We start from the raw sequence: 18319 nt of genomic DNA on the forward strand, positions 1-18319 counted from the left end.
ATAAAACAAGAATAAACATAAAAACTAGCAAATAAAGATAAAATTCTAGTATGTAAACATGCACAGCAAGGTGACAAGGAATCTTCACTAAGCGCCTAGTTGGCTAGAAAATGAAGCAGTCGCCAAATGCTTCGGTGGTGCGCCCAATTAGCTAAATATTGCTCTTAGTTCCAGTGGGTGACACAAGCAGAAATGGGAAAATTGGCAGAGATGCAGGAGGTCGCCGAACAGGTCAGTGACTCTCATAATGGACTTGGAACATCGCCAAATAATCATTGATTTACATTGTCAGCGCCGAAGTAAAAGGGCAAAAAAATGGGGTCGCCTAAGCACATCGGTGATTCGCCGAGTGATGAAGGTCTCCCGCTCAATGTTCCAAAATCTCAGCCCCATTTTTCAAGTCCATAGAGAGGACTATGTCGTGCTCGCCGAATAGGTTCGGTGATCCGCCAATAGCATCTTCTTCTCGCATAATATCTTGCACCTGCAAAATCAACACACATTATTTAAAATACTAACACATGGGTTGCCTTCCAAGAAGTGCCTTATTTAATGTCGTGACATGACGTGGAAATGCTCTCAAACATCTTTCAGGTACACCACCTCAATCATAGAAATCTCTTGGCACTCGCCAAAGTATAACTTCTAGCGTTGCCATTCACTTTAAATACATGTCCTTCTTGACCTTCAACTTCAATGGCAATATTTGTAAACACTCGTGTCACTCTAAATGGTCCTGACCATTTGGACTTGAGCTTTCCTGGAATGGGTCTAAGTCGAGAGTTGTATAGTAACACCAAGTCTCCCACTCTGAACTCCCTCTTAAGCATTTTAGCATCATGCCATTTCTTCATCTTTTCCTTGTAAAGGGCTAAACATTCATAAACTTTGAACATGAATTCGTTCAACTCATTTAACTGCTCTACTCTCTCTTTTGAAGTCTTTGTCCAGTCCAAATTTAGAGCTTTCAATGCCCACAATGCTTTGTTTTCTAATTCAACTGGTAGATGGCAAGATTTACCAAAAGCTAGCTGATACGGAGACATACCAATTAGTGTTTTGTATGCGGTACGATACGCCCATAGTGCATCATCAAGCTTTCGAGACCAATCAGTCCTATTAGCAGTCACTGTGTTGGCCAACATGCTTTTGATCTCCCAGTTTGACACTTCAACTTGGCCGCTCATTTGGGGATGATACGGAGTTGCTACTTTGTGTTTCACTCCATACTTACTCAATGTGGCAGAGAACCACTTGATGCAAAAGTGGGATCCCCCATCACTAATAATATCCCTAGGAGTACCAAATCTAGCAAAAATGTAGCGTTTCAGGAATTGAACAACATTTTTTCCTTCATTGTTTGGAATTGCAACAGCCTCCACCTATTTAGAAACATAATCTACAGCCACCAAAATATACTTATTACCAAACGAACTCACAAATGGGCCCATGAAATCTATTCCCCAAAAATCAAATAACTCAACTTCTAAAATGGGCGTAAGAGGTAACTCGTGTCTTTTGCACACTTCACCTTGTTTCTGACATTGAGTGCACTTCTTGACGAACTCATGAGCATCTTTTTAGAGAGACAACCAATAGTACCCACTTTGTAGAACTTTAACAGTTGTACGTACACCACCATGATGACCCCCAACCCATGAACCATGACAAGCATGGAGAATTTCAATGGTTTCTTCTTCCGGAACACATCTCCTAATGAAATGGTGTGCACACTCTCTAAATAAATATGGTTCATCCCAAAAGTACTTCTTAACATTGAACAAGAACCTCTTTTGTTGGTAGAAGTTTATTTCGTCTGGCATTAATCCACACACTACGTAATTGGCAAAATCAGCTTACCAAGGAGGTTGTTCGAGAGTTACCGTGAATACCTATTCATCGGGAAAAACATCATTTATGTCGATTTCCAGCTCATCATTTTCCTTGCCTTCCAATCTTGATAAGTGGTGAGCCACCTGATTTTCACAACCTCTCGTATCTTTGACCTCAAAGTCGAATTCTTGCAATAAAAGCACCCACCTTATCAATCTTGGCCTAACATCCTTCTTTGCCATAAGATAACACAGTGCAACATGATCAGTTTGAACAATCACTTTAGTACCTAGCAAGTATGCCCACAACTTCTCAAACGCATAAACTACCACAAGTAACTCTTATTTAGTAATTGTATAGTTACGTTGAGCATTGTTTAGAGTTTTGCTTGAGTAGTAAATGGGGTGAAAAAGTTTTTTGCATTTTTTCCCCAATACAATACCTAGTGCCGTGTCGCTTGCATCACGCATTACTTTGAAAGATTCTGACCAATCAGGACTAATGATGATCATGGTGGAAACAAATTTTTCTTTCAAGCACTTGAAAGCACCATGCAAGCATCATTAAAGTCGAATTTCACCTCCTTCTCCAAGAGTTTGCATAGAGGATGTGCAATCTTTGTGAAGTCTTTGATGAACCTCAGGTAAAAACCTGTATGTCCCAAGAAAGTACGAACACCCTTCACCAAAATTTTTGGTGGTAACTTCTCAACCACTTCAATCTTTGCTTTATCAACTTCCAGCCCTTTTTGCGACACTTTGTGACCAAGAATTATCTCTTCCTTACCCATGAAGTGGCATTTTTCCCAATTTAGGACCAAATTTGTCTCCACACATATTTGGAGAACTTTTTCTATGTGTGCTAAACAAGCTTCAAAAGTGTCACCCACAACAGAGAAGTCATCCATAAATACTTCCATTGAATCCTCAACCATGTCAGTAAAAATAGATAACATGCAACGTTGAAATGTTGTCGGAGCATTACATACCCCGAACGACATATGTTAGAAGGCAAAAGTTCCATATGGGCAAGTGAAAGTTGTTTTCTCTTGGTCCTCAGGACCGATGGAGATTTGGTTATAACCGGAATGACCATCCAAAAACAATGCCAACCTCTCTCGGAGAATCGATCAAGCATTTGATCCATGAAAGGCATGGGAAATTGATCCTTTTCAGTCCACAAATTTAACTTTCCGTAATCCATGCATACTCTCCATCCGATCACCGATCTCATCGGTACAAGCTCCCCCTTTTCATTTGGGACTACTGTGATGACTCCCTTTTTTGGTACACATTGTACTTGACTTACCCATTTGCTATCCGCAATAGGGTAGATCACACTTTCCTCTAACCACTTTATTATCTCATTTTTCACCACCTCTTGTATCGGTAGGTTCAATCTCCACTGATGTTCAACACTTGGCTTACAATCACTATCAAGCTGAATTTTGTGAGTGCAACTACCGAGAGGAATGCCCACTATGTCAGTGATAGTCCAACCTATAACTTTGATATGCCTTCTCAACACCTCAAGAAGCAATTTTTTCTACCATTCAAGCAAGTCAGTTGCAATGATCACCGGTAAGGTTTTATTTGACCCCAAGAAAGCATAACGAAGATGTGAGGGAAGTACTTTCAACTCCTGATTTGGTGGTTCTTCTGTTGATGGTTTTGCGGGAGGACTTTCTCAATTTTTTAGAACAATGTCCAACTTCAATGGAGTCTTTGAATACCCGCCAAGTCTGAAAGAGCAACTACTACCTCTTCATAGCCTTGAATTTTGAATTCATCACAGTTCGCAAGCATGACTTCAAGTGGCTCACTCATACACATCAAATGGTTCACACTAGCAACCACCTCATCAATAACATCAACAATGGAGACCATGTGAATATCACTTGGGTGTTTCATTGACTTACAAACATTAAAGGATACTTCATCTTTGTTCACCCGAAACTTCAATTCTTAGCTTTCAACATCCACCAACGCTCTCCCGGTTGCCAAGAATGGTCTTCCCAAAATAATGGGAATTTCAGCATCTATTCCACAATCGAGAATGACAAAATCAGCTAGGAATATGAATCGGTCAACCTTTACCAATATGTCATATAGCATTCCCATAGGATGTTTAATTGATTGGTCCGCCATCAAGAGTCTCATTGTTGTGGCTTTTAATTCCCCCAACCCAAGTTGTCTACAGATCGCATATGGCATTAGGTTGATGCTTGCTCCCAAATCGCGTAGGTCTTTAGCAAATTTGAGCATGCCAATGGTGAAAGGGATGGTGAACACTCCAGGATATTCTCTCTTTTTGATCAGCTCTTTAGTCATAATTGCACTACAACTATGGGAAGCTTCAATTGTTTCAAAATTGAAGTTCCTTTTCTTTGTGACTAACTCCTTCATAGACGTGGCATAACCCAACATTTCTAACAATGCTTCAACTAGAGGGAGATTAATTGATAGTGTCTTGAACACCGATAAAAACTTTTTGAACTTCTCATCCTCATTCTTCTACTTGAGACGTTGTGGAAATGGAGGCGATTGATGAGTCCATTAATTGGACTCATTTAGGGCTATATTTTAAAAGAAATTGTGTCCTTAGATACTTATTTTATTTTAATATCGGATGAAAACCCTTAAGTTTCAGGTATTTGAGGTTTGAAGGAAAGCATGGATACTATGTCGCAAAAAGAAATGAAAACGCTGAAAAGAATGAAGAAATGAAGGCCTAAGGATCACCGAGTCCACTTGGCGAGTCGCTGAATGGTCTTACTTCACCTTTTGTTCCAGTGTGCTGAACCCTGAAGGAAAGGATCAAGTCAGCGGAAAAAGGGAGCAGTTGGCGCATCACCGAGAAGTTCTGCAAAACAGTACCATGTCGCCCAATGACCCAGAATACGATGATGCTGAAGACTTTGTGCAAGACGTCCATGAACTACACCAAAGGATGAATCACCGAGTTGATCGACGATTCCGACTAACGACGCCGAATGATCCGCTGTAGTACAAATTTGTGAAAACTATAAATACTAGTTAGAGTTGTAGTTTTAGGAGTCGAACAATTATTATAATTTTCATATAGAATAGAACTTTTTGATATTTTTGCTCTAAGTTTGAAAGGGTTTTGAAGACTTGAAAATCCAAAGGGTTGCATCTTCAAGATTTGGATTTGGGTCTCTTGGATTCTTCAATTTTGGCCTGTATCAAGACTTAAATTTTTATACTCAGTTGAATACGAGCTCAATGTGGTATATATTTCTATCTCTTATACATGTGTGGCTAAAAACCCAATTCTTGGGGTGTGATTTAGCGAATATCGGTTAAGATAATTGTTGGGTCTTGCTTGCTGATAGTTTGATTGTACTTTGATTGTGATTTCGTTTAGTAGTTGTGGATGAATTTTATGAATTTGCAGTTGCAAATACAAGTTTATTTATGTGTTTTTAGCTTGCTCGAGAGAGAGGTTGTAAAACTAAAACTATTAAATTGATGGCCGGTGGGAGTGGGTCAATATAAGGTTCAGCTCGAGAGAGTGAATCCTAGTATCATTCCCACACACTCAGCTCGAGAGAGTGAATGGGTTAAGGCGTAGGATGGTCTTCATGCGGCAAGTGGGTGTCCGAGAGGAACGCATTTGAAACGGGGTAATTACTCGAGAGAGAGCCTTTCCCCCTTAAAGTTTAGCCTAGTCACAATTATTCTATGAATCTTCTAGAGAAAGCATGTACCCAATAATCTAGCTTAACCCATATTCCAGTCACATCCCAAGGATCCCCTCTCATTTCTTAGAAATCCTTGTTTATTTTGCTATTTTTAATTATTTGTGACAAAATCCCCTATTGTTAATTTACACTCTTGTGTCACCCTTTAATTTACAATGTTTTTAATCGTTAATGTCTTTAGCTACGACTAGTTAGAACTAAATTTTTATTTTTCTATTAATTCTCAAAACCACTTCCTTGGGAATGATCCCAACCCTTGGTTGGGTTACTAAACTATTGTACAATCGTAGACACTTGCATCAGAAGTTGTGTCGTGATTACGAAAACATCCAAATGGCGCCGCTGCGGGGGAATGGTGTTATTTTAGAATTATTTGATTAGTAGAATTTTTGTTCTTAATATTTGTAGTCTACTTACTTAAATTTCAGTTTTGTATTGAGTGTTTGTATGTTTTAAGAAACATATGAGTGTGAACGACGAAAATAGCTGCCAAGCAGGCCATGCAGCAGGTTATGCTTTCCATCGAGATGATATTGATGATATTAATAGTATGTACAACCCTACCCAAGTGGGTGAGATGGGTGCAATTTTCATGTCACAAGCAGACGGAAGTGCGACATTTGAAGTTACTAGCACAACACTACATCCCATACATTCAAGAGGTTTATATGGAGGGTTAGAGCATGAAGATTTGTATGACCATATGTGAAGTTTAATAGAAGTGTGCACCCTTCTGTCACTCAAGAATCTATCGCAAGAGTTCATACGGCTTCGCTTATTTCCATTATCATTGACCGGGGGAGCCACTAAGTGGTTGGTCGAGCTTCCAAAGAACTCCATCAAGTCATGGGAGGAGCTAGTTACGGCTTTTCATGAAAGATTCTTCCCTCCATCAAAGATGATGTAACGAGAGACGACATTCAAAATTTAATGAAAAGGAGGGTGAACCAATTCACGAATCATGGAAGTGATACAACAGCACATGAAGGGGACGTATGTAGTATTTCGAGTTGAGGAGGGTTCTTCTTCCGGTTATTTAAGACATGGGGAGAATAGAGGTTGGAACTCCACAAGATATGAGGAGGGTTTCCACCCACGCTATCAATAGCGAGGCGGAAATCAAGGTTGGAACCATTATAGGAGTGAAAACCAAAGAGATATTGCCATGATTGGGCTGAGCAAGATGACCATAAGGAAGACCATACTCAATTGAGTGAAAGCCATAAATAAAAATGGAGTGCAAGTAGTCCTCAGGCGAATGATCTATTGTCACACATACTTGATAAAGTTGAGGGCTCTAAGGATTTGCTATAAGGAATGAGAGATAACTTTTCATCATTTAATAGTAAAGTGAATTCTCATGTTGATGCCATCAAAACGCTAGAAGGTCAATTGAGTCTATTATCAGCTCAATTAACATCCAGTACACTGAAGGAAGATAATGGAAGAGGGCTGGCTGTAGTTACCCATAGTGGAAAGATGGTAAAAGGGAATGTGATGGAGGATGAGGACCCTCGAATGAAGGAAGATAGCCAGGGTATAGAGGAATTAGAATTGCCTATTCCAATAAACCTTGCCAAAGAACCACAAGTGGATGCAGAGCAACATGTTCAAGTTCCAAAAGTCATGCACCCTTTACCCAAAATACCTCCACCATTTCCTCAACGTTTGAAAAAGAAGAATGTAGATGAGAAGTTCAAAAAATTCTTTTCAGTATTCAAGAACTTATCAATTAATCTTCCTCTGGTGGAAGCATTGTTGGAAATGCCGGGATACGCCAAATTCATGAAAGAGTTGGTTACAAAGAAGAGGAGCTTGGACTATGAAACGATTGAGGTACCCCATAGTTGCAGTGCAATTATGACAAATGAGTCAATCACTAAGAGAGAAAATCCTGGGCATTCACAATCCCGTGCATAATTAGCATGCTCCAATTCTCAAAAACTTTGTACGATTTAGGAGCAAGCATTAACTTGATGCCTTATGCAATATACAAACAACTTGGTTTGGGTGAACCAAAGGCCACCACGATGAGATTCCTTATGGATGATCGATCAATCAAACACCCAGTGGGGATACACTATGAGATATTGGTAAAAGTAGATCGATTCATCTTTCCTACTGATTTTGTGATTCTAGATTGTGAGATCGATGTTGAAATCCCATTATTTTGGGAAGGTCATTCTTAGCTACCGGGAGAGCATTGGTGGATGTCGAAAGAAGAAAATTGAAGTTCTGTGAGAACGATGATGAGCTGATCTTCAATATCTGTAAATCCATGAAGAAAACCGAGTAATATCCATGTGGTGTCTGCTGAGGATTTTATAGATGAGGCAGTGGCAATTGTGAGTCATTTAATGTGCAAGAATGTACCCCTTGAATCTATACTTGCTAATTATGATGAATCCAAAGTTCAAGGCTATGAGGAAGTGGTAGCTGCCTTATCAGGGTTAGGATTATATTCAAGGAATCCAATCAAGTTGGATATCGACATGAAAAATAGAAAAAGTCCTCCTGCAAAGCAATCAACAGAAGAACCACCGAATCTGGAGTTAAAAGCCCTACCCTCTCATCTCAAATATGCCTTCTTAGTAGCCAATAATACTTTACCAGTGATTATCAGAGCTGATTTTCTTGAAAGGAAGGTGAAATTGCTCATTTAAGTACTGCGGAAGCATATAAAAGTTATTGGATGGACAATAGTCGATACAGTAGGAATTTCTTCTGGCATTTGTACTCACAAGATTTGGCTCGACAGAGAATGTAAACCTAGTGTGGAGCATCAACGGAGATTGAACCCTCCAATGCAAGAGGTGGTGAAAAAGGAGATCATCAAGTGGCTAGATACGGGAGTGATCTACCCTATTGCAGATAGTAAGTGGGTAAGTCTGGTGCAATGTGTACCAAAAAAAGGAGGTATAACAATAGTCCCAAACGCAAAAGGAGAACTTGTGCTGAGAAGACCAGTGACTAGGTGGAGAATATGCATGCACTATCGAAAGCTTAACTCATGGACTGAGAAAGACCATTTTCCAATGCCTTTTATGGACCAGATGCTTGACCGATTATCAAAAAGAGGGTGGTATTGTATTTTTGATGGGTACTCCTGTTACAATCAAATCTCTATTGCACCGGAAGACCAAGAAAACAACACTTTCACTTGCCCTTATCGAACATTTGCATTCAAAAGAATGCCATTCAGACTATGTAATGCCCCAGCCACATTTCAACATTCCATGTTGTCTATCTTTACGGATATGGTCGAAGACTCTATGAAAGTATTTATGGATGACTTTTCAGCCGTAGGGGATACGTTTGAAGAATGCTTAACACACTTAGGGCAAGTTCTTCAAAGATATGTGGAAATGAACCTGGTCCTAAATTAGGAGAAATGTCATTTCATGGTGAAGGAAGGTATTGTTCTAGGACACAAGGTGTTGCAACAAGGGCTATAAGTTTATAAGGCAAAAAATGAGGTAATTGAGAAACTACCCCCGTCAATTTCAGTAAAGGGTATTCACAGCTTCTTGGGGCATGTAGGTTTCTACCGAAGGTTAATTAAAGATTTCTCAAAGATTGCACACCCCCACTATGCAAACTCCTAAAGAAGGAAGTGAAGTTTTATTTTAATGATGCTTGTATGACTACATTTAATTGTGTGAAAGAAAAATTAGTATCCACCCTGATTATCGTCAGTCCTGATTTGTCTGAATCTTTCAACGTAATATGTGATGCTACTGGTTACTCACACTTTATTGTTCGGGCAAAATCTCAACAAACTATTTCACCCAATTTATTACGCAAGCCAAACACTGAATAGTGCCCAGCGAAATTATACGGTCACTGAGAAAGAGTTGCTCGCAGTGGTGTACGCATTTGAAAAGTTTCGGGTATACTTTTCAAACTCCAAAGTAATAGTACACACTGATCATGCTGCACTTCACTACTTGATGGCGAATAAAGATGAAAAACCAAGATTGATAAGGTGGGTGCTACTATTACAAGAGTCAATTTTGAGGTAAAAGATCAAAAAGGCTGCAAAAATCAACTGGCCAACCACTTATCGAGGTTGGAAAGAAAGGAAGATGTCGAGCCTGAGGTTGACATAGACGACTCTTTCCCTGACGAACAGGTGTTTGCTATATCTCTCAAACCTACACCATGGTATACATATTTTGCAAATGACGTTTTGAGTGTATTGATGTCGGATGAGCTGACCTTTTACCAATAAAAGAGATTCATGTTCGACGTTAAAAAGTACTTTGGGATGACCCGTACTTGTTTTGATAATGTGCTGACCATGTTATAAGGAGGTGTGTTCTGGAAGAAGAAGCGGTAGAAATTCTCCATGCTTGCCATGCATCTCCAGTCATAGTGGTATTCACACTGCCGCTAAAGTTCTCCAAAGTGCTTATTACTGGCCGTCCCTACACAAGGATGCACATGACTTTGCAAAGAAATTCTCTCAATGTCAGCAGCAAGGCAGAGTGTCTAGAAGGCGCGAGTTGCCTCTCACTCCTATTTTGGAAGTCTAGCTATTCGATGTATGGGGGATTGATTTCATGGGCCCATTTATGAGCTCATTAGGAAATAAATATATATCGGTTGTTGTAGATTATTTTTCCAAATGGGTGGAAGCAATCACACTTCAAAACAACGAAGGAAAAAGTGTTGTCCAATTTCTGAAATGCTACATCTTCGCAAGATTTGGCACTCCTAGGGCAATATTTAGTGATGGGGGGTCCCACTTTTGCAATAGGTGGTTTTCAATGGCACTGGGCAAATATGGGGTGAAACACAAGGCAGCAACCCCATATGATCCCCAAACAAGTGGCCAAGTCAAAGTGTCAAATAGGGAAATCAAAAGCATCCTGGCAAAGACGGTAAATGCCAACATAACAGATTGGTCTAGGAAACTCGATGATGCACTATGGAAATATCAGACCGCTTACAAAACACCTATCGATATGTCTCCATATCAGTTGGTTTATGGTAAAGCTTGTCATTTTCCCGTCGAGTTAGAACACAGAGCGTTGTGGGCATTGAAAGCGTTAAATTTGGACTGGTCAAAAACTTCTAAGGGAGAGGGTAGAACAATTGAACGAACTGGATGAATTTAGACTCAGATCATATGAAAGTTCAGCCGTCTACAAAGAAAAGATGAAGAAATGGCATGATGCTGATGTTTGAGTAATTAAGACACAACTTCTGATGCAAGTGTCTACGATCGTACAATAGTTTAGTAACCCAACCAAGGGTTGGGATCATTCCCAAGAGAGTGGTTTTGAGAATTAATAGAAAAATAAAATTTAGTTCTAACTAGTCGTAGCTAAAGACATGAATGATTAAAAATATTGTAAATTAAAGAGATACACAAGAGTGTCAATTAACGATGGGGGGTTTTTGTCACTAATAAGTAAAAACAATAAAATAAACAAGGGTTTCAAAGTAATGAGAGGGGATCCTTGGGATGTGATGGGAATACGGGTTAAGCTAGATTATTGGGTACATGCTTTCGATAGAAGATTTATAGAATAATTGTGACTAGGTTAAACTTTAAGGGGGATCAACTCTCTCTCAAGCAACTTACCCCGTTTCAAATGAATTTCTCTCGGACACCCACTTGATGTATGAAGACCAGCCTACGCCTTAACCCACTCACTCTCTCGAGCTGAGTGTGTGGACATAGGACTAGGGTTCACTCTCTCCAGCTGAACCTCATGTCGACCCACTCACACTGGCCATCAATCTAGTGGTCTTAGTTTTACGACCTCTCTCTCGATCAATCCGAATACACATAAATAAACTTGTATTTGCAACTACAAATTCATTAAATTCATCCATAACCACTAAACAAAATCACATTTAAACTACAAATAAAATATCAGGAAGCGAGACCCAATAATTATCTTAACCGATATTCACTAAATCAAACTCCAAGAATTGGGGTTTTTAGCAATACATGTATAAGAGATAGAAATTTATACCAAATTGAGCTTGCATTCAACTGGGTATGAAGATTTAAGTCTTGATACACCCCAAAATTGAAGAATCCAAGAGACCCAAATCCAAATCTTGAAGATGAAACCCTTTGGAACTTCAAGTCTTCAAAACCCTCTCAAACTTAGAGCAAAAATATCAAAAAGTACTATTCTGTATGAAAATTATAATAATTGTTCGACATTTAAAGCTACAACTCTAACTAGTATATATAGTTTTCATAGATTTGTGCTACAACTCGGCGATTCGTCTTTTGGTGTAGTTCATTGTCGTCTTGCACTATCCTTCAGCATCGCCGTGCTCTAGTTCATTGGGCAACATGGTACTATTTCGTGGAACATCTCTGCGATAAGCTGACTGTTCCCTTTTTCCATCAACATGATCCTTTCCTTCAGGGTTTAGCACACTGGAACAAAAGGAAAAGTTAGACCCTTCGGCGACTTGCCAAGTGGAATCAGCAATCCTCAGGCCTTCATTTCTTCATTCTTTTCAGCCTTTTCGTTTCTTTTTGTGACGTAGTGTCCATGCTTTCCTTCAAACTTCAAATACCTGAAACTTAAGGGTTTTCATCAAATATTGAGATAAAATAAGCATTTGAGGACAAAATTTCTATTAAAATATAGCCTTAAATGAGTCTAATTTGTGGACTCATCAACACCCCCAACTTAAACTTTTGCTTGTCCTTAAGCAAACTCAAGTTTAGCCGTTCAAAAAGGGTGTCTCGAACAGTGTTGCATAAGACTCAATCATGAATGCACACAACAAGACTCAATTTACTTATGCAAAGATCAAATGTGTACTCAAAGATTCAAGTTGTGAAACACCATTACCAAAGATCTTCAAGCTCGCAATACTTGCTTCAAATACGAGTTCAAGCTCAACAAAAGCCTTTGAATACCCTCACACAAATGATGATTCCATTTTCACACGCAAAGGTATAATAAATTTAAAGTTCAGGAATCATTTACAGCGCTCACACTCACAAAGAGGAACACAATGCATACTTTCACCCATAGGTTTGCCCATATTTTTCAATCAACAGTTGTTTCGACTTTCTCAAGACCACAAAGGTCTTAACAAGGCTTGTAATGGGACTGAGTGCAAAGGTATGGTCATTTAGGTTCAGTGACTTTCATCCTGATGAAATGTGGTGCTCACAACATTTCCTTTCCTTTTCCTTCATCATTTTCTTTATTTCTCATAAGTGATCCTATTATTCACTTTCCATGGATTGTTTGGAAACCCCATCTCTTTTGTACTTTATTCCACAACTTTCTTTTTCATTCTTTTTATCTGTCTTTTTCTTTTTTCTTTTTTTTTATATGGAGGGGTTCCATTTTTCTTAACACCATGGGTTAAATGAGACTTTCCTTGCATTTCTTGACTCTCCCTTTTCTTTTTCACCACACCCCCAACTTAGGCTTTTGGCCGAAGTTGGCTATTTAACTAACCACAATTAAAGAGGATTATAGGTAATGGATTATAAAGGGTCTAGTTTTCATCAAGTTTCTTCCAAATAAGGGTAAGACTCAAAGGGTACTTAAGAGAGAATCACACACTCACAAGGTGGGTCACAAAAGAGGTATATGTCAAATTGGTTCACACTCTTCGAAGTTACCTAAGATCATATCAAGAGAAAGTCTTGCTTAGTCAGTCGGACCAACATGGCAAATTCTAGGTGTTGTCATGCATGGTTCCAGGTAAGCTTATGACACAAGGCATAGACACTTAAGTCAAACAAGACTCCACACTTCCGCTACTGTGCAACGGTCATCACAAGAGAATCGATTTGATAAATGGCTAATCACAATGAGATGCAACGAGTTCACATATTGTCTATGCAACTTTATTTGCCTTATCGTAGCTGCGCATTCATGTTCGTTCGATTGTAAGCACTACTCAAGTTATCGGTATTGATTAGGACCGAGACTTAAATTTTACAAAAGAACAGCCACATTCAACACACAAGAGGTGGCAAATTTTTTTGGACGAGTCAAAATCATTTTGCAATTTAAAATAAAAGGAGCCACAAGCTCAAACATCAACAGAAAAGCAGTATTAGCACAATTTTAAAATTTATCGGCACAAATATATACACAAAACACGAACAAAAGTAGGACACAAAAGGTGTGGGCCTCACCCCACCAGAAACAAAACTTTTTTCCTCAAATGCAAATAACAGAATATCCAGACTTTTGAATAAAGAAAGACAGAGAGGGAGGTAGAGAAAAAACTTGTCTACACAGTCGCTCCATCTGTTTGGGCATCAATGCCCGATGTGTCATCCTGGAATTTGATAATGGCCCTCGGAGCTTCTTCAGAAGATTCAGTGGCAGCTGACTTACTTAGATTGTCGAAGTCATGAGCTGCCAAAAAGGAGTGGATAGTTGTGAAGAATCCACGTCTCCATGACAGAATAATGAGGTCTCGGGGATTTTTTCTCTTGCTGGCACTAGACTTCTTTCCCTCATTATCCGTTTTAGTAGGATTTGTTGCCTTTGTAGTTTTCCTGAATTTTTCGCTCTTGTTTGTCGGGGTGGCATATCTCTTCTAACTACTTTCGTTCTAGCCATTTATGCAAAGCTTTGAGAAAAAGTTAGAAAGTATTTAGACAAAAGCAAGACAGATCAATTGCAAAATCACTTCGCTGAACCAATTGGCGAAGTGCGCAACTACTTCGATGGTTCGCCGAGTACAGTGCATAGAGAATATAAGTGTGTAGACAAAGGGTAAACCAGAAGTCTTTCGGCGAGTCGCTCAATGCTTTTGGCGATCAAACTTCTCATCGAAAGTTACAGAATTAAACATCTTATTTGGTTCTAAATTAAAGGTGAGATAGAGATTTAAGGTGAACCGCCAAGTGATTCAACGAGCTCGAACCAACTCGCCAAATGACCCAATTTCCAGAATTCAACCCTGCAACCCCCGAAAATAAAATTAAGGCATCCACAACTCAAATTAGGCTTTGACCCAGTCACAATCATGCATAACCCACAATTTTCATCTAATTTAAAGTGCAACTTTTAGGAATTAACTATTTGACTTATTACGGGCAAAAATTACGAACCTAACAGGCAAACAAATATTCTAATCCTACCAGAGAGGCCCAACACACATCATAAAAGTACTACCATTTCTTTTGAGTACAACTTTCAAGGAAAGGAATGCGGAGTTTGAAGTACCAACCTTTTATGCCGAACAAATGAATATTGAGATGCTAGGTAGCAATGTAATCCAATTCGTAGAACAATTTCACACTTACACTTAAAATACTCTAGAGATGCAAAAATATAGGAACTAGAGTGCAGGTGTGAGTTTGGATAGATAAAAAGGGAGGGAAAGTGATTGAAGTTGAAATTTTTAAACCTTTGTCTTGCAAAAACAATCTTCAACTTCTATGGCACCATTGGTGAACAGTCACATTACTCTAAATGGTCCAGACAATTTGGATTTGAGCTTTCTGGGAAAGCGTCTAAGTCGAGAGTTATATAGCAAAACCCAATCTTCTACATTGAAGTCCCGCTTGAGTATCTGAGCATCATGCCATTTCTTCATCTTCTCTTTGTAGATGGCTGAACTTTCATATGATCTGAGTCTAAATTCATCCAGTTCGTTGAACTGCTCTACCCTCTTTCTTGAAGTTTTTGACCAGTCCAAATTTAAAACTTTCAATTCCCATAATGCTTTGTGTTCTAACTCGACGGGCATATGACAAGCCTTACCATAAACCAACTGATATAGAGATATACTAATAAGTGTTTTGTAAGCAGTTTGATATGCCCATAGTGCATCATCAAGTTTCCTAAACCAGTCAGTTCTATTGGCATTTACTGTCTTTGCCAGGATGCTTTTGATTTCCAATTTGACACTGCGACTTGGCCACTTGTTTGGGGGTGATATAGGGTTTCTACTTTGTATTTCACCCCATATTTGGTCAATGCCAGTGAAAACCACCTATTGCAAAAGTGGGACCCCCCATCGCTAATGATTTCCCTAGGAGTGCCAAATCTTGCGAAGATGTAGCGTTTCAGAAATTGGACAACACTTTTTCCTTCGTTGTTTGGGAGTGCGATGGCTTCCACCCATTTGGAAACATAATCTACAGCCACAAAGATATATTTATTTCCAAATGAGCTCATAAATGGGCCCATGAAATTGATCCCCCATACATCGAATAACTCGAATTCCAAAATAGGAATGAGAGGCAACTCGTGCCTTCTGGACACTATGCCTTGCTGCTGACATTGAGAGAATTTCTTCAAAAATTCATATGTGTCCTTGTATAGGGACGGCCAGTAATAACCACTTTGGAGAACTTTAGCGGCACTGCGAATAACACTATGGTGACCTCCTACTAGATATGCAAGGAAAGCATGGAGAATTTCTACCGCTTCTTCTTCCGGAACACACCTCCTCATAACATGGTCAGCACATTCTCAAAATAAGTATGGCTCATCCCAAAAGTACTTTTTAACGTCAAACATGAATCTCTTTTGTTGGTAAAAGGTCAGCTCATTCGGCATCAGTCCACACACAATGTAATTCGCAAAATCTGCCTACCATGGTGTAGGTTTGAGGGATATAGCAAACACCTATTCATCGGGGAAGGAGTCGTCTATGTCGACCTCACTCTCGGCATCTTCCCTTCCATCCAACCTCAATAAGTGGTCGTCCACTTGATTTTTGCAGCCTTTTCAATATTTTTACCTCAAAATCAAACTTTTGTAATAGTAGCACCCACCTTATCAATCTTGGTTTTGCATCTTTCTTCGCCATCAACTAGCGGAGTGCAGCATGAGCAGTGTATACTATTACTTTGGTGCCTATCAAGTATGCCCAAAACTTTTCAAATGCATAGACCACTACGAGCAACTCTTGTTCAGTGACCGTATAATTTCGCCGGGCATTCACTATTCATAATTTTGCTTGTGTAGTAAATTGGGTGAAATAGTTTGTTGCACTTTTTCCTCAACACTACCTCCAATGCCATACCACTAGAATCACACATTACTTCGAAATATTTGGACCAACCAGGACTGACGATAATCGGGGTGGATACTAATTTTTTCTTCAAATTCTTAAATGTGGCCATACAAGCATCATCAAAATAGAACTTCACTTCCTTCTCTAGGAGTTTGCATAGTGGGTGCGCAATCTTTGACCTTTGGTAGAAACCTGCATGCCCCAAGAAGTTGTGAATAGCCTTTACTGAAATTGGCGGGGGTAGTTTCTCAATTACCTTAATTTTTTCCTTATCAACTTCTAGCCCTTGTTGGGAAACTTTGTGTCCTAGAACAATGCCTTCCTTCACCATGACATGACATTTCTCCCAATTTAGGACCAGGTTCGTTTCCACACATCTTTGAAGTACTTTCCCTAAGTGAGTTAAGCACTCTTCAAATGTATCCCCTATGACTGAATAGTCGTCCATAAATACTTTCATAGAGTCTTCGACCATATCCACAAAGATAGACAACATGCAACGTTGAAATGTGGTTGAGGCATTACATAGTCAGAATGGCATTCTTTTGAATGCAAATGTTCCCTAAGGGCAAGTGAAAGTGGCGTTTTTGGTCTTCCGGCGCAATAGAGATTTGATTGTAACTGGAGTACCCATCCAAAAAAATAATACCACCCTCTTTCTAATAACCGGTCAAGCATCTGGTCCATAAAAGGCATTAGAAAATGGTCTTTCTCGGTCCATGAGTTAAGCTTTTGATAGTCCATGCATAATCTCCATCCAGTCACTGGACTTGTCGGCACAAGTTCTCCTTTTGCATTTGGGATTACGGTTATACCTCATTTTTTTGGTAAATATTTGATCGGGCTTACCCACTTACTATCTGCAATAGGGTAGATCACTCCCGCATCTAGCCACTTGATGATCTCATTTTTCACCACCTCTTGCATTGGAGGGTTCAATCTCCATTGATGCTCCACACTAGGTTTACATTAACTGTCGAGCGTAATCTTGTGAGTACAGATGCCAGGAGGAATTCCTTCTATATCGGCTATTGTCCATCCAATAACTTTTATATACTTCCCTAATAATTCAATGAGCAATTTCACCTTCCTTTCAAGCAAATCGACTGCAATAATCACTGGTAAAGTATTCTGTTGATGGATTTGTAGGAGGACTTTCTCTGTTTTCAGGTCGATATCCAACTTGATTGGATTCCTTGAATATACTCCTAATTCTGATAAGGAAGCTACCACTTCCTCATTGCCTTGAACTTTAGATTCATCATAATTGGCAAGTACAGATTCAAGGGATTCAATCTTGCGCATTAAATGGCTTACACTTGCCACTGTCTCATCTATAATATACTCAGTAGACACCACATGTATATTACTTGGTTACTTCATGGATTTACAGATATTGAAGGTCACCTCATCATCGTTTACATGGAACTTCAATTTCTCGCTTTCGACATCCACCAGTGCTCTCTCGGTGGCTATGAATGGCCTTCCTAAAATAATGGGGATTTCAGCATCGATCTCACAATCTAGGATCACAAAATCAGTTGGAAAGATTAACCAATCTAATTTTACCAATACGTCATAGAGTATCCCCACTGGATGCTTGATTGATCGATCAACCATAAGCAGTCTTATTGTGGTTGCCTTTGGTTCACCTAAACCAAGGTGCTTGCATATAGCGTAGGGCATCAAGTTAATGTTTGCTCCTAAATCACACAAAGCTTTAGCTAATTGGAGCATGTCAATTGTGCATGGAATTGTGAATGCCCCAGAGTCTTCTCT

At 39.4% G+C, this 18319-nt stretch overlaps 3 protein-coding genes across 3 annotated transcripts; 1 reads left to right on the top strand and 2 right to left on the bottom strand.

Moving 5' to 3' along the window:
- Nucleotides 1-367: 367 nt before the first annotated feature.
- Nucleotides 368-3743, bottom strand: LOC125858965 (uncharacterized). The gene is made up of 7 exons (XM_049538721.1): nt 3594-3743; nt 2946-3378; nt 2414-2745; nt 2276-2372; nt 1911-2158; nt 672-1382; nt 368-484 (listed from the first exon to the last, which is right to left on the bottom strand). Exons 1-7 carry the CDS (start codon nt 3741-3743, stop codon nt 368-370), a joined length of 2088 nt encoding a protein of 695 aa, XP_049394678.1.
- A 54-nt stretch (nt 3744-3797) lies between these two features.
- On the bottom strand, nt 3798-4259 carry LOC125858966 (uncharacterized). The gene has a single exon (XM_049538722.1). The coding sequence runs from the start codon at nt 4257-4259 to the stop codon at nt 3798-3800; it is 462 nt and encodes a 153-aa protein (XP_049394679.1).
- A 6067-nt stretch (nt 4260-10326) lies between these two features.
- Nucleotides 10327-10671, top strand: LOC125858967 (uncharacterized). Its single transcript, XM_049538723.1, has one exon. It carries the CDS (start codon nt 10327-10329, stop codon nt 10669-10671), a length of 345 nt encoding a protein of 114 aa, XP_049394680.1.
- Nucleotides 10672-18319: the final 7648 nt, after the last annotated feature.

Source organism: Solanum stenotomum, chromosome 3 (genome assembly GCF_019186545.1).
Source record: "Solanum stenotomum isolate F172 chromosome 3, ASM1918654v1, whole genome shotgun sequence".
In the NCBI taxonomy this organism is placed as follows: domain Eukaryota; kingdom Viridiplantae; phylum Streptophyta; class Magnoliopsida; order Solanales; family Solanaceae; genus Solanum; species Solanum stenotomum.